This window comes from Talaromyces proteolyticus (genome assembly GCF_021365285.1).
Source record: "Talaromyces proteolyticus strain PMI_201 chromosome Unknown BGW36scaffold_9, whole genome shotgun sequence".
NCBI lineage: Eukaryota > Fungi > Ascomycota > Eurotiomycetes > Eurotiales > Trichocomaceae > Talaromyces > Talaromyces proteolyticus.
In genome coordinates, this window is record NW_025764285.1 from 912,840 (window position 1) to 925,314 (window position 12,475).

Sequence of the window (12,475 nt, forward strand, 5' to 3'; positions counted from 1 at the left end):
GATGGTGAGGTTTTGGGAGTGCAGGTCTCTCCCCATGAGGTATATCATAAAATATACTTATAATACACACACACATATATATATATATGTGTGTGTGTGTAGTTAATGAGAGATCATGGGTCGATATTTCTCGATTATTTAGGGTGAATGGCCTAAGATTAGGTCAGAGAAATCTAAATTTAGAGATAATATATATAATTTAGGGATAATATAAGATCAGATGGGAATTTGTCTAAATTTATATTTTAATATTATTAAACCCAGACAAAGATGGGCTTCTATAAATTAGTGATTAGACTGTTCGCGGGATACATGAGAGTAGTTAAGGTATATAGATCTATTAAGCTTTGTAAGATCCTAGCCCTCAAGATAGTGACTTGGGCACGTCCTCGTAGGATGGCGGATACACTCTGCCTATATCCAATACTAACAAAATTAGTGATAATTTGACAGAACTATCCATAATTATCTATGGTTCGCAAATAGCTCAAGATTTCAGCAATTCTGATTAATTTGCTGTTTTCCTCCCGACTGTCAGCAATGACCAACTAGCTAGTATTTTACATATAAATATAGGTTAATGGGTCATGTAGTTAGAAGGTCAGGGCTTAAACGAACAGTTTTCTCGATAATCGTGTTTTAAACCCGATTTGTGGATTAACAAGTTACGCGCTGATAATCAGTTCAATATAGGATCTATTACACGTGACTCTAAAATGCTCTTTCTGATTCCATCGTGTGCCTTCGTCTTCTTCCTCGTGTTCAGTTATACTCAATTTCTGGTCCTAGATTATTAGATTATGCAGACCAGGTATGAGAAATGCTTAGTAGATTAATTAACAAGGGTTGATCTTTTTCGTTTATAAATCTAGCGCTAAGTTAAATCATATAGAACCCCTAACTCTAAACTACTAGCTGAGTTCAGTAGCTTATTGAAGAGCCATCCAAACCAATTAATCAGCGTCTACGCGCAAGTTTTACCACAATTTATCCACCTGGCATAGCTAAGAATCATTAACGAGTATAACTAAGTCATTCCAATCATGCAATACGAGTTTGAAATAAAGAAGAGTTGAGGAGGTTTAGCAGGTTGAAATGTAAAGCCCTTCAGGAAAGCGCGCCCATATAAACCGTTCCGGGGTTCCGGGGGCGACGGTTAGCATAGACTAGGCAGAATCCCCAGAAGTCACACTTAAAGTTCTCTTCCGTTTTCTGGATGATGTGCCGTCACCGCTCTCTTGTATATTGGTGCGTGGCCATCGGATCCTGTCGTAAAGGTTTAAAAATTTCATTGTTTGTATTTTCAACTGCAATAAGTCGTCGAAATCTTCGTCCAGATCTTCGTAAATACTGAGTGCGCTCTCGAACTCGTCATTTACATCTCCCCCGTGAGAGTCAAAACCTAAACGCTCTTGGCCTGCTTGCCAATTACCAAAATCATGGAAAGGAACATGATCAATTGCTTGTTGTCCTTGGATGGCCTTGCGAAACCAATTTAAGCTCCGAAGCTTGCTAAAGATGAGACCCCGGCTGCAAATTTCGCATAGATCCTCCAGACATTCATCCCCACCGCATAGCTCACAACATATAATACCCTCATCAAAGCGGTCCTGGGCGATGGACCTCCAGTATTGAATTTCACGGCTGACATTTTTGTAGATAATGAATGCCCGTATATGTCTGTTCCCATAAATGTACCCAGGCTCGTGAAAGGGAAACAAACAGCGGCTAAATATTGACAAACTGCTATCACGCAACGAGCCTTGTCGCAAAGGAGGATCACATCCTAGTGTACGAATCCAATCGACGAACTCAAAACCATTGCTATATATGCCATAGCTGTCTACGATATTCCAACGGATGCGTCCCCTTTTCTGGAGTGCGTTGATATTGATGGGCCTGAATATTCGAGATGTGTGGTAGACATCATGGTTCTCGTAGGCATCTTTGATCGCCGTACCTAGAAATGGCATGTTGGGGACTTGCGGAGGTCCATCAGTAAAGAATGCGGCTATGGAGCTCAACCGCGCTCTTCCAGAGTCATGCTTGTGACTTTCAGCATAGACGAGAACACATCCATGAGAGGACACTTCCAGATCATGATATCGATTATCAGGATTCGTTTCAGAGTCAACCAAGTGTGTCTGGTCTAAGAAGCTTGACGCTCTGAGAAATGGTTCCTGGGGTTCTACCTGTCCTCTTTTAAATCTCTCGTAGATGTATTGGACAATGTCTCTTGCCATACCATCATTTCGCTTCAAGAAAACTTCAGACTCTTGACTACATATCGTCTCAGAAACCCGTAAAAGAGCTGAAAGGAGTGTATCCCTTGGGCAGCTTATCTTAATCTCTGTGATGAAGTCTTTCAACTTATCAGGATTGCACTCAGAGAGAACAGGGGGCTGTAGAGTGGCTGTTGTACGTGACTTATAGTCTGATGCTTCTATTAATTTCACCAAAGCATCTTGTGCGACCGCAATAACGACTAGCTCCCTAACCATCTGCCAATCCGGCATTAGGTAGTAGGCGTATGTAACAAGAGCGTATAACTTGGTCGGGCCGGGTTGGTAGCGCTGGAGGATACGAGATTGCCCGGTCCACAGTTCCTCGATCTCATTCAGTGTTTTTTCGCTGTCAAGGAGTAGGCACTCCTCTGTCGCCAACTGCTTCAACACAAGCCGGACCAAACGTCTTGTGCTTTTTGTGTCGTTTGACCGCAGTAAGGTGTCTGCATTATCCCCGGTCACGAGTAAACAACGGTACTGCGTCTCAATAAATGTAGCATGACGAACAATTCCATTGGAACTGTCTAAATCTTGGAAAGCCTTAACGCCTTGAATAAACGAGTTTGCCCCATCTGTGCCGCTTGTGTTCGTAATCTCATACCGTGGAAGTGTGATTGTTGAATGGATATCGGTGTCTGGAGAGATGAGACTAGCAGCATCATTATCGCCTGACGCAATGACTCTGAGTTCTCTCTTTATATCTTCCCGATAAATATCACGGGCCCATTCAAATATATGGTCGACGATTAGCAAGAGTTGCAGGGCCCCGTTCCTAGATGTGATAGTGCCTGCCCAGAGGTCAAAAATACGCTACAAAAATCTTAGCCTAAACATCTTTTATATCAGGGACAATTATGAAGGCACTGCTCTTACACAATATGAAGTATCAACTGCCGCTGGCCCAGTGATACCACAGTTGAATATGGACGCTGCACACACACGCCAGTCTTCACCTCGATTCATCAACAACCAGACTAATGGGGATGTCTTCCCTCTCGAGGAATTTCCCGTGAGTGTTTTTAGTGACTTTTGTGTATTCAATAGCGTCCACACCGGAAAAGCGGATTGTAACTGAATTGAATACCAATCGCTTTCCCCGGCTCTCCCAGACTTTGCTTCCAGTACGAGAAATGGAAAGCTCAATGAATCGCCTTCCTTGCTGATTGGTGATGGTCCTAGGAGCTCTTGAACTAAGAGCCCATCTTGGTCTTTCCTTGTTCCAATACGAGCTGTATCATTTAAGAGATTTTCAATATTCCGAGTATGTCGTAGACCAAATATCGCATCAGGTTTTTTTGGAATACTAGGGAATGCAGAAAGGATTTCTTTTTCATATTGAATATGTTCGTCTTCCCGATGTCCAAATATCTGGTTCAGGCCGACAGCTTCAATCCTGTGTTTATCATTACTAACTGGGGGATCTAGCTTATTTGTATAGGCCCAACTTACGGATCCCGCTCTCTTGCATATCGGGGACAGCGGCATGGTTCGCGTTTTCTTTGACGCGCACGTAAGGCTTCTGCTGTATTGGACACATGATCTCGGGAAGCTTCAATTTCTGCCCTCCAGACTCTTTTGCGACAAGCCATGCTATTTGATTGTTAGAAGTGGGTTCCTTTGAAGCCTTTGGAAGCGCTACTCACCAAACAACTTCTGCAGTGAGACGCGCAAGGACATAAGGCTCGCAGGTAGACCGCCATGTCGATTCATTTCGCCGAGGGCAGCGTTTGGCTCGTTCCACTAGTTGTTTTGCTTGACGCTTTACATCTAACTTCCAAGGTTCATCATCTATCAGCGTCGAATCCACGGCATAAGTATCAAATTGTTTTATCCCAAGCTCTTGGATAGATTTCAAGGTTTGGTAATGACCTTCAGGCCATTCATCCTGTGACACATCACCTAGAAACTGAATTCTATATTTTCGGACTGTCTCCTCCAGTTTTGTCTTTTCCTCTTTTGTAAGGGTCATGGCAAAATGCCTCTGTCTTGGATCATAACCAGATAACAAATAAGAAATGCCAGTGAAGTGAATGTGTAAGACGGAAATTGCATAATCATATAATAATAACAGGATTTAAGTTAAAATACAAACGCTAAGTAAGCGGAGGTCCATTGGAGAATATATATGATGTAGAGTTAGGGCCTAGATGTTGCAAATGCGTCTTTCGCATTGTGGCTGAGCCAACATAGCCACAGTAGCGATTTAAACCAGCACACAGCAGAATTAATCCAGCACAGATGGACATGAATTTACAGAATAAATATTATATTGATTACTATATTAATTCACCATCAATTATACACTGTAGTGGGTTAAAGCGGGTTATACCTAAAACTGAAATGTGTTGTCTAGGAGTCTGGTGTTGCTTGTTTAGGTGTGTTGAGACATGATTGCCTACAACATGGCTATGTAATGGCTGAGTAAATACATTCTTTCCAGCCACCCCCTGGCCTGGCACTCCGCCGCGCCACAATTCTATGGAATGTTCTTAAAATATTAAACAGTAGACCTGCTAATTTAAATTATAAAATGTCAGCTCACCGCCTTCCTGTTGGCAGCCTGGCCGCCGCAGGAGGGCATAACCCCGTTAGCACTTTAGACAGCTTCACAATGCAGAGTTTTGCACCTCAAGATGTCTCCGCGTAGCCTCCCAACACAAAATTACATCATTTTCTTAAGTTAGCGATCTTATTCGAGACCTAAATTAGGATATATCTAAATCACTCAGACCGTACGCCCTGCCTACCCTAGCCGCAACACCACGCAACCACACCCTGTCGCTTCTTAGGGCGGCAGGCCACACGAACTAGAACTGGACGGACACCCGCAATCTCGCGTATAGTTATCTATGTATATATTTTGAAGAACTATAAATAATAAATCATTTTCTAGAGCAGTTAATAACCCCTAGCCAATGACTATACAAATGGCTGATATACTATAATATACTAAGTCGCCTTATCTACATGGTATTAGTTCTGGTCTGATATATTTAACGATAGACATTGAAAAGGGTACTAAATATAACACTAATATAGAATATAATGAACAAAAGTAGAGTAATGTTCTTAAAGTCTATAAGAGGAATAGCTTCTGAAAAGAGCCGGAGAGGCGTTTACGAGGCTTGCAAGCAATGGTTAAAGTGGAGCCCTCGTGATCACTAACATCAACACTTAACTATTTACTACATCATGCTGTGACGTCCACTTCACTCTCACTCTTCGCAGATTTTATATTCATGATCCACGCAATATTCATATTGATATAATATAATATTAATAGTGATGTCTTTCCGCGCCATCTCCGCCCGCAACCTGCGCGTCCTCCGCCAGCAACCCCTCGCCGAGATCTCCGGCTCGCTGGGCGATTTGGGAACATTCCTGCCGATCACCATAGCGCTCGCTGTGAATAATACCATCTCGCTGTCCAGCACGCTGGTCTTCTCCGGCATCGCCAACATCCTAACTGGCCTGTTCTTCGGCATCCCGCTTCCGGTACAGCCCATGAAGGCTATTGCCGCTGTGGCCATGGCGAATGTCTTCACCAACGGCGAGATTGCCGCCGCAGGAATCTTCGTTGCTGCCTGTATTTTTGTTTTCAGTGTAACCGGCCTGCTGCGCTGGTTCTCCGATGCCGTGCCCATTCCAGTCGTCAAGGGTATCCAAGTCGGCGCGGGACTGTCGTTGATTATTTCTGCGGGCACGACGATGCGTACGAATCTGGGTTGGACGGATCCGTCGTGGGCTGATAATCGGGTCTGGGCGATTCTGGCCTTTTTGTTCCTGCTGGCCACGAACTATTACCGGAATCTGCCGTATGCTCTGATCGTACTCCCAGTTGGACTCGTGTTTGCTGTTATTCTTGCAGCACAGCATCACGACTTGCCGGCCTTCCTCCTATGGATTCCGGCGCTCACTGTCCCCGTCGGTGGCGACTGGCAAGTTGGAGTTGTGCAAGCTGGTATCGGCCAGCTGCCACTAACAACTCTGAACTCCGTCATTGCTGTCACCCACCTCGCCAGCGATCTGCTTCCCGATGTCCAGACACCGTCCATCACATCCATTGGTGTTAGTGTTGCGTTGATGAACCTGGTGAGCTGCTGGTTCGGCGCAATGCCCGTTTGCCACGGATCCGGGGGATTAGCAGCTCAATACCGGTTTGGCGCTCGCTCAGGATCAAGTATCATCTTTCTTGGGGGTTTGAAGCTGCTTATTGGTCTTTTCTTTGGAAACACTCTGATTGGATTACTTCAACGATTCCCATTTGCACTCCTGGGGATTATGATTATTGCAGCGGGTCTCGAGCTTGCAAGTGTCGGGGAAAGTCTGAATACGACTGGCGCTCGGGACCTGGGTAACAATCATCCTGGGATTCTGGGAGAACGTACGCAGGAAATCGGACCGGTGCTTACTGAGGAAGACCGAAAGAAGCGGTTTACTGTGATGTTTGTGACTATTGGCTTCCTCGTTGGGTTTAAGAATGACGCTGTTGGGTTTATTGCCGGAGTTTTGTGTCACTACAGTTTCAGGCTGCCCGCAGTTGTGCACAAACTTCGAGAAAGGAGACGAGATGGACGCATTCAACTGCAGAGTAATTGACCATGATATATGAATATTTGTTACGAACACGGACTATGATTTATGAACACGGACTTTGATTGGATTTGATATTTTTTACATTATTAAATAACACGACACATACTCCAAACCCATACCCAAACACCCTCGTACCCACAGACTTCCCTCCCATCGCATTCACCCACGGCGACTGTGTGAAGTTGAGGTCGTTGGTAGTTGATGTTGCTGCGAGTATGTATGGTGATGGTGGAGAGAAGGAGAAGCAGTGCGCTCAATGATTATATATGTATGGAGTTACTGCCTGTCTAGTATACAGTGTGAGGACATAATTATACAGTTTGAATATGTGTAGGTAGGTGTTCTTATAATTAATTTATTTGAGCTTAGCCATAAGAGGCTTGTTATTAATTTATTTTAATTTATGATATTGTCAGCCGACGCGGAAGCAATATGAGGGCGATATTCCGAGATGCTCTTCTATGAAAGCTGTTTATATAGATAAAATCAATTATAAGTTCATCTAATACTATTCATTAATAATAGTATACCTTCATTCATCTTATGAACTCTTAATAAATAGCAAGCAAATATATACAGGGAAGCTGATTGGCCAATGTACAGCATCGGCCTGTTCCGACACCCCGCACGCTTTAAAATGTGATCTGTCTCTCCCCTCACCTTCAACTTCACATCCAGAAACAAATCAATCTTAAAGGGCACAAATAATAATCAGCATGTCCACTGTTGATGCCGACGGGCTCACCCCCGAGCAGCTACAGTCTTTCAACGACAATGGCTTCCTGGTAATCCCCAACTACCTGTCCGCCGCCGAAGTGCAGTCCCTCCTCTCCACCACTCACTCCCTCCTCGACAGCTTCTCGCTTGACACCCACCCCATGACGCGCTTCACCACGGGCGACGACGACGAGAAAACCAAACACGTTGGCGACGACTACTTCCTCTCGTCTGGCAACAAAATCCACTTCTTCTTCGAGCCTGACGCTGTGGCCCCCCCAACCTCCTCCGAAGGCGCACCCCGCCTACTCAAACCCAAGAATCTGGCCATCAACAAAATCGGACACGCCCTGCACTCTCTCTCCCCACCCTTCGCTGCCGTCACTATTTCGGCTCGTAACGCCGCCATCGCCAAGTCCCTGGGCTTTCGCGACCCGCGCTGTCTACAGAGCATGGTGATCTGCAAGCAGCCTGGGATCGGCGGCTCGGTCCCGCCGCATCGCGACTCAGAGTTCCTGTATACCTCGCCGCCGTCGGCTGTGGGCTGGTGGATTGCACTGCAGGATGCGACGACGGGGAATGCGGCGCTGGGGATGGCGCGGGGGTCGCATCGCGGCAGGAGGGGCGGGCATATTGTGCGCCGGTTTGTGAGGGCGGAGGGGGGGACAACGTTTATTACGAATGATGGGCAGCAGTTGCCGAAGGGCCAGGAGGAGGAGAAGGAAATGGAAGGGGGAGGTGAGGAGGGTGGGTTTGAGGTTCTAGATGTCAAGGCCGGTGATTTGGTGCTTATTCATGGGAATGTGCTGCACGAGAGCCAGCGGAACACGAGCGAGAAGAGTCGCTATGCGTATACATTCCATGTCATTGAGGGCGCTGAGGGCTGGACGTACGATGAACGCAACTGGCTGCAGCCGCCAGCAGAAGGCTTCTCGCGGCTGAATGATGCGGTAGAGTAAACAATATTCAATTGACAATAAAGTCTATATACATGTACATACATAACTAACACTCAATGCAAAGGCTAAGGCATTGAGTAATACCTCTTCCCCGTGACCGGGTCAATGGCGCCCTCATCCACATCATCTCCCTGATACTGCTCCCCATCAATGCCGGTATAATCATCCGCAGGGCTATTTGTCGCCGACAGCATTGTATCCTGCGGCGCATTCTCCTGCAGCGAGTAATCCTGATTATTATCAGTATCCACGGACGCCGGCTCCGTCGACGTTACATTATAGTTGTAGTCTTCATCGGTCAGATCGGCAATGCGCTGGAACCCAGCTGTACTGGTACTGATGGTACTGGTTGCGAGTTCTTGGCCCGTACGATCGTAGCGCCGCTCAGATACGATGGCTGGTTCGCCGAGGTCTTGGTGCGCAGTGCGTACGATCGTCGTACCCGATGGGTCGGTGTGCGAGCTTGTCGCGTATCGGTGGCCGGATGTCGAGGTGCCTTTGGTGCTGCTTGTGGCCGTGCTGTAGTAGTACGAGGAGCTCTGGTAGGTGGCGCTGGACATGTCAATGTAATGTCAATATTTACTAGGTGATAAACAGATATGAAAGAATGTTGTGAAATGTCAAACGTAGTCAAGGCAAGGCAAAACGCTCAAGTGCAGAAATGAATGCTCGTCAACGAAAGAATAGCACGAAGAGGAATAGACACAATCGAAAAATAGTGAAACAAGATTAATTTTATATATACTCGCCTGTGGCAAGACCCAGCCTACATGTCGGAAATGACATCACCCCCAAATCCTATATTGCACATTCAAATTCGCCGCCTCCACAAACACAGTGCAGAAGGATGCGTTTCATGGAAACAGAGAATTCTTCTGCGGCACCAAGTCTAAGGCTCTTGAAGAACCTACCCACTCGATTCATGTTATGACGTCGAATAAAATTGGCCTGTTTATCTCGGTAATTTATTCCGCTCGCCAATCTGGTAGACATCCATCCGGTAGAGAAGGTTACATTGATTGACAGTCGGTATGTGAGGGGAGAACCAGAGAGTGGAAGGTTAGGGTTGGGTCTAGATTTTGGTGCCTGTTCCAGATGTGATTGGTTTGGTGTTCGATACGCCACTTGATATTTGCCATTGTCGTCACTGTCTTGATTATGATTTACGCTTACTAGAATGTGGAAGGAAACCATGGTATGGCCAGCCTACTATAAATCTGCTGGTCATGCGAAAGTGGCAACAAGCCATCAATTGATATTGTTTTGTATATTGATATATGCCGTGCTACAAATATCGGTATAAAAAGTCCAAATTCGACGAATTCAGCGCATCCAGCCGCGGCGTGCACGACCCAAAGTTTCGCGCAAACTCCTCGTCGAAAAGGAACGGTTCTGACAGGTCAATGTCAACCTCGTTGCTGGGCGGAGACAACGGCGTCATTTCAGACCACCGCTCCTCGTTCAGCTCTTCTTCCTGCTGGTTCTGGGTCTGCTGTGGCTCGTCTGACAACACTGTTGTCGAGGATGCCTGCGTTAGAGTATCTGGGAACAACTGGATATTTCGGACAAATTGCTTGGAGGGGCTGGTATCTGTGGACCCCGATGTTGCGTTCGTAGTAATACTGGGTATGATGGTAGTACCATTCTTCTCTTCCGATAACTGTAAATATTCGGCCGTGCTTTCGTCCAGACAGTGGAAGAAAATTTCGAGCACCCAGTAGTTCAAATCCCACGACTTTTGCAGCTCTTTCAGCCCCAGCAGACACAACTTGGCACGGTGCTCGGCGAGTTTGCGTTCTGTGCCGTCGGCGCGCGAGAAGTGGACTGTATGGATACACAACGCGGCGAATATGTTTGTAATTCTTCAACTCTTATGTTAGCGAAAATTTCTAGAAGAGAAGGATTGGTGACTGACAAGTGCAGCATCCCGTGCTCGATTAGATTCTGCGATAGCATATCTTCTAGAATTCGCGTACACTGACAGGCTGCTTGCAGCGCCATCCTGCCTTCTTTTTTCTTCTGTTCGTCGGAGGAGGAGTCCAGAAAGGAGGGGCGATATAGTAGTATATACAGATAACTACGAGTTACGAATTAGTTAAATTAGTTAACACCGGGAGATTGATCTGGGTACCTACTTGTGTGTGATATTGACGATTCCGGCAAAATACATCGTCCCTCGCTCAGTAGCCTCTTGGAGTTTCAGTTCTGCTGGCAAGTCGGATTCCCATTTCATGATGCGCTCTTTGAGACGTTCGCGTTCGGCTTGTTCGTAGCGTAGCTGGCCGGGGAGATAGGCTGCCCAGACAACCTCTCTAACTAGGGAAATCAGCTTTCTTTCTTCTGGTATGCTGGATGAACATACGCAGCCTGGCAGCTCGTGCCATTTGAATCATATAAGAGGCATGCTCGGGTTTCTGTTCTCCAAATACGGACTTATTTTCAACGACGCCTTCCTCTTCAAAGTCTGTCCCATCCAGCATTGGAATGTCGCAGTCTTCGTCTCGTATACGGGCCGGCAGGCCATATGCCGCGGCAACTTGTTGATCGCGAATCTATAACATTAACCCCAACCCCAAACACGCAATGAGCTTAAAAGAATAGGACATACATAAAGAGACCAGAATATCCGTTTCCGCACCCTCTTCTCTTTCGAACTGAGAAGAGATAATTTTGACCTAACCATGTTAATGTCATTCGAGGCACCTTCCAGAAGATCTTCTACTCACAACATATGCAAGCCCCCCGTCTGCGCAAGACTAATAGCAGCCCCCAACCAATACCTAGTATCCTTCTCATGCCCCGGGGTACTCCGCCAAAAGCTCAACAAAAACACCGCCTGCAACTTCGACAACGAATCCGTTTCACAGTCTGCATCAAAAATCTCCTTTCCCCGGTCATAAAACAAGAACTTGGTCTCATACCGATCCCGAAAGCCAGCCTCCCGCAAGGCGTTGTCACTACATAGACTCGCGCCAATGAACAGCATAGATTGCAGTAACAGCGGCGATATCGTCTTGTCGTTACACGATTTGCTAATCTCCACACGATCCACGATCGGGAAACAGGGATGAAACCATTCAAAATAGGCCTGCAGAAGCATCTCACACACGGCAGGCTCCGGAAAATCAAACGCGCCTTCGCGCGTCAATTGCTCGATTTTCCGTGCTCGCCGGCTCGCGAAGAGCGAGAAGCTGACGGATCGTCGACAGACTACTTCGGGGATTGGATACTGCCAGCGTCGCTTGCTGGCATGTCCGGATGTGTTGTTGTTGTCACTGCCGGGTTCGGGCGGTCGAGACCCTTCTTCGACAACGCATGTTAATGGGCTTGATTCGCCGAAGAAGATGGTCTGTTCAAGCTCGCTTTTTATTTGCGCACTGCGCGTTGTGAAGGGCGTGCTGTTGGGGCTGTCGGGTGAGAGGATGTCGCGTTTTATGCCCATCACATCGCGATTCGTCGTCCCAGACTCATCCTGTGGACGAGGAGGGATGGAGTTTGGATGAGGGCTTACAATGTAGCGAGGATATCTAGTCTAGATCAGCTTTGTTCGTCTAGAAGTAGAAATCTTATATTGGAATAGAGGAGAAGAACAATAACATACTTCCCCCTCCTCGACACCCCGATCTCGCAATGCGTCCCCGCAGTCCGGCAATTGTCGCATGGCTGTTTTTCCGTGACATTGCATCGGACTCGTCTGGCGTTGCAGGTGATACATGCCCGTTTGGCTCGCGGTTTGACCACACGAGGAGTCTGTGGCTTCGAGCTCATGGTTTATTTAATCGCTATCTGGTTTTCCATGTATTTACTGCTATACAGTCATTATCTTAGATGTGACAAGGCCAGACCAATCGACAAGACAGCATTTGTCAAGCATTAAATTGGAAATCTGGGGAAGCACGGTAATATGAGGCCCGATAA

At 46.6% G+C, this 12,475-nt stretch overlaps 5 protein-coding genes across 5 annotated transcripts; 2 read left to right on the forward strand and 3 right to left on the reverse strand.

Annotated features, from left to right (window-relative positions):
• Positions 1-1,166: 1,166 nt before the first annotated feature.
• Positions 1,167-4,254, reverse strand: BGW36DRAFT_429892 (uncharacterized protein; the record flags this gene model as incomplete). Its single annotated transcript, XM_046220753.1, has 4 exons — positions 1,167-3,095; positions 3,159-3,678; positions 3,735-3,875; positions 3,929-4,254. The coding sequence occupies 4 exons, from the start codon at positions 4,252-4,254 to the stop codon at positions 1,167-1,169; spliced, it is 2,916 nt and encodes a 971-aa protein (XP_046069532.1).
• Positions 4,255-5,458: 1,204 nt separating this feature from the next.
• BGW36DRAFT_383879 (putative sulfate transporter) lies at positions 5,459-7,349 on the forward strand. The gene has a single exon (XM_046216729.1). The coding sequence runs from the start codon at positions 5,571-5,573 to the stop codon at positions 6,882-6,884; it is 1,314 nt and encodes a 437-aa protein (XP_046069533.1). The 5' UTR covers positions 5,459-5,570; the 3' UTR covers positions 6,885-7,349.
• A 206-nt stretch (positions 7,350-7,555) lies between these two features.
• On the forward strand, positions 7,556-8,651 carry BGW36DRAFT_383880 (phytanoyl-CoA dioxygenase family protein). Its single transcript, XM_046216730.1, has one exon. It carries the CDS (start codon positions 7,598-7,600, stop codon positions 8,555-8,557), a length of 960 nt encoding a protein of 319 aa, XP_046069534.1. The 5' UTR covers positions 7,556-7,597; the 3' UTR covers positions 8,558-8,651.
• Positions 8,623-9,117, reverse strand: BGW36DRAFT_429895 (uncharacterized protein; the record flags this gene model as incomplete). The annotated part of the gene is made up of 1 exon (XM_046220754.1): positions 8,623-9,117. One exon carries the CDS (start codon positions 9,115-9,117, stop codon positions 8,623-8,625), a length of 495 nt encoding a protein of 164 aa, XP_046069535.1.
• Positions 9,118-9,652: 535 nt separating this feature from the next.
• Positions 9,653-12,418, reverse strand: BGW36DRAFT_345729 (putative cutinase transcription factor 1 alpha). Its single transcript, XM_046213202.1, has 7 exons — positions 12,159-12,418; positions 11,284-12,084; positions 11,166-11,232; positions 10,920-11,109; positions 10,693-10,873; positions 10,473-10,634; positions 9,653-10,419 (listed from the first exon to the last, which is right to left on the reverse strand). Exons 1-7 carry the CDS (start codon positions 12,323-12,325, stop codon positions 9,843-9,845), a joined length of 2,145 nt encoding a protein of 714 aa, XP_046069536.1. The 5' UTR covers positions 12,326-12,418; the 3' UTR covers positions 9,653-9,842.
• Between the last annotated feature and the right edge of the window lie 57 nt (positions 12,419-12,475).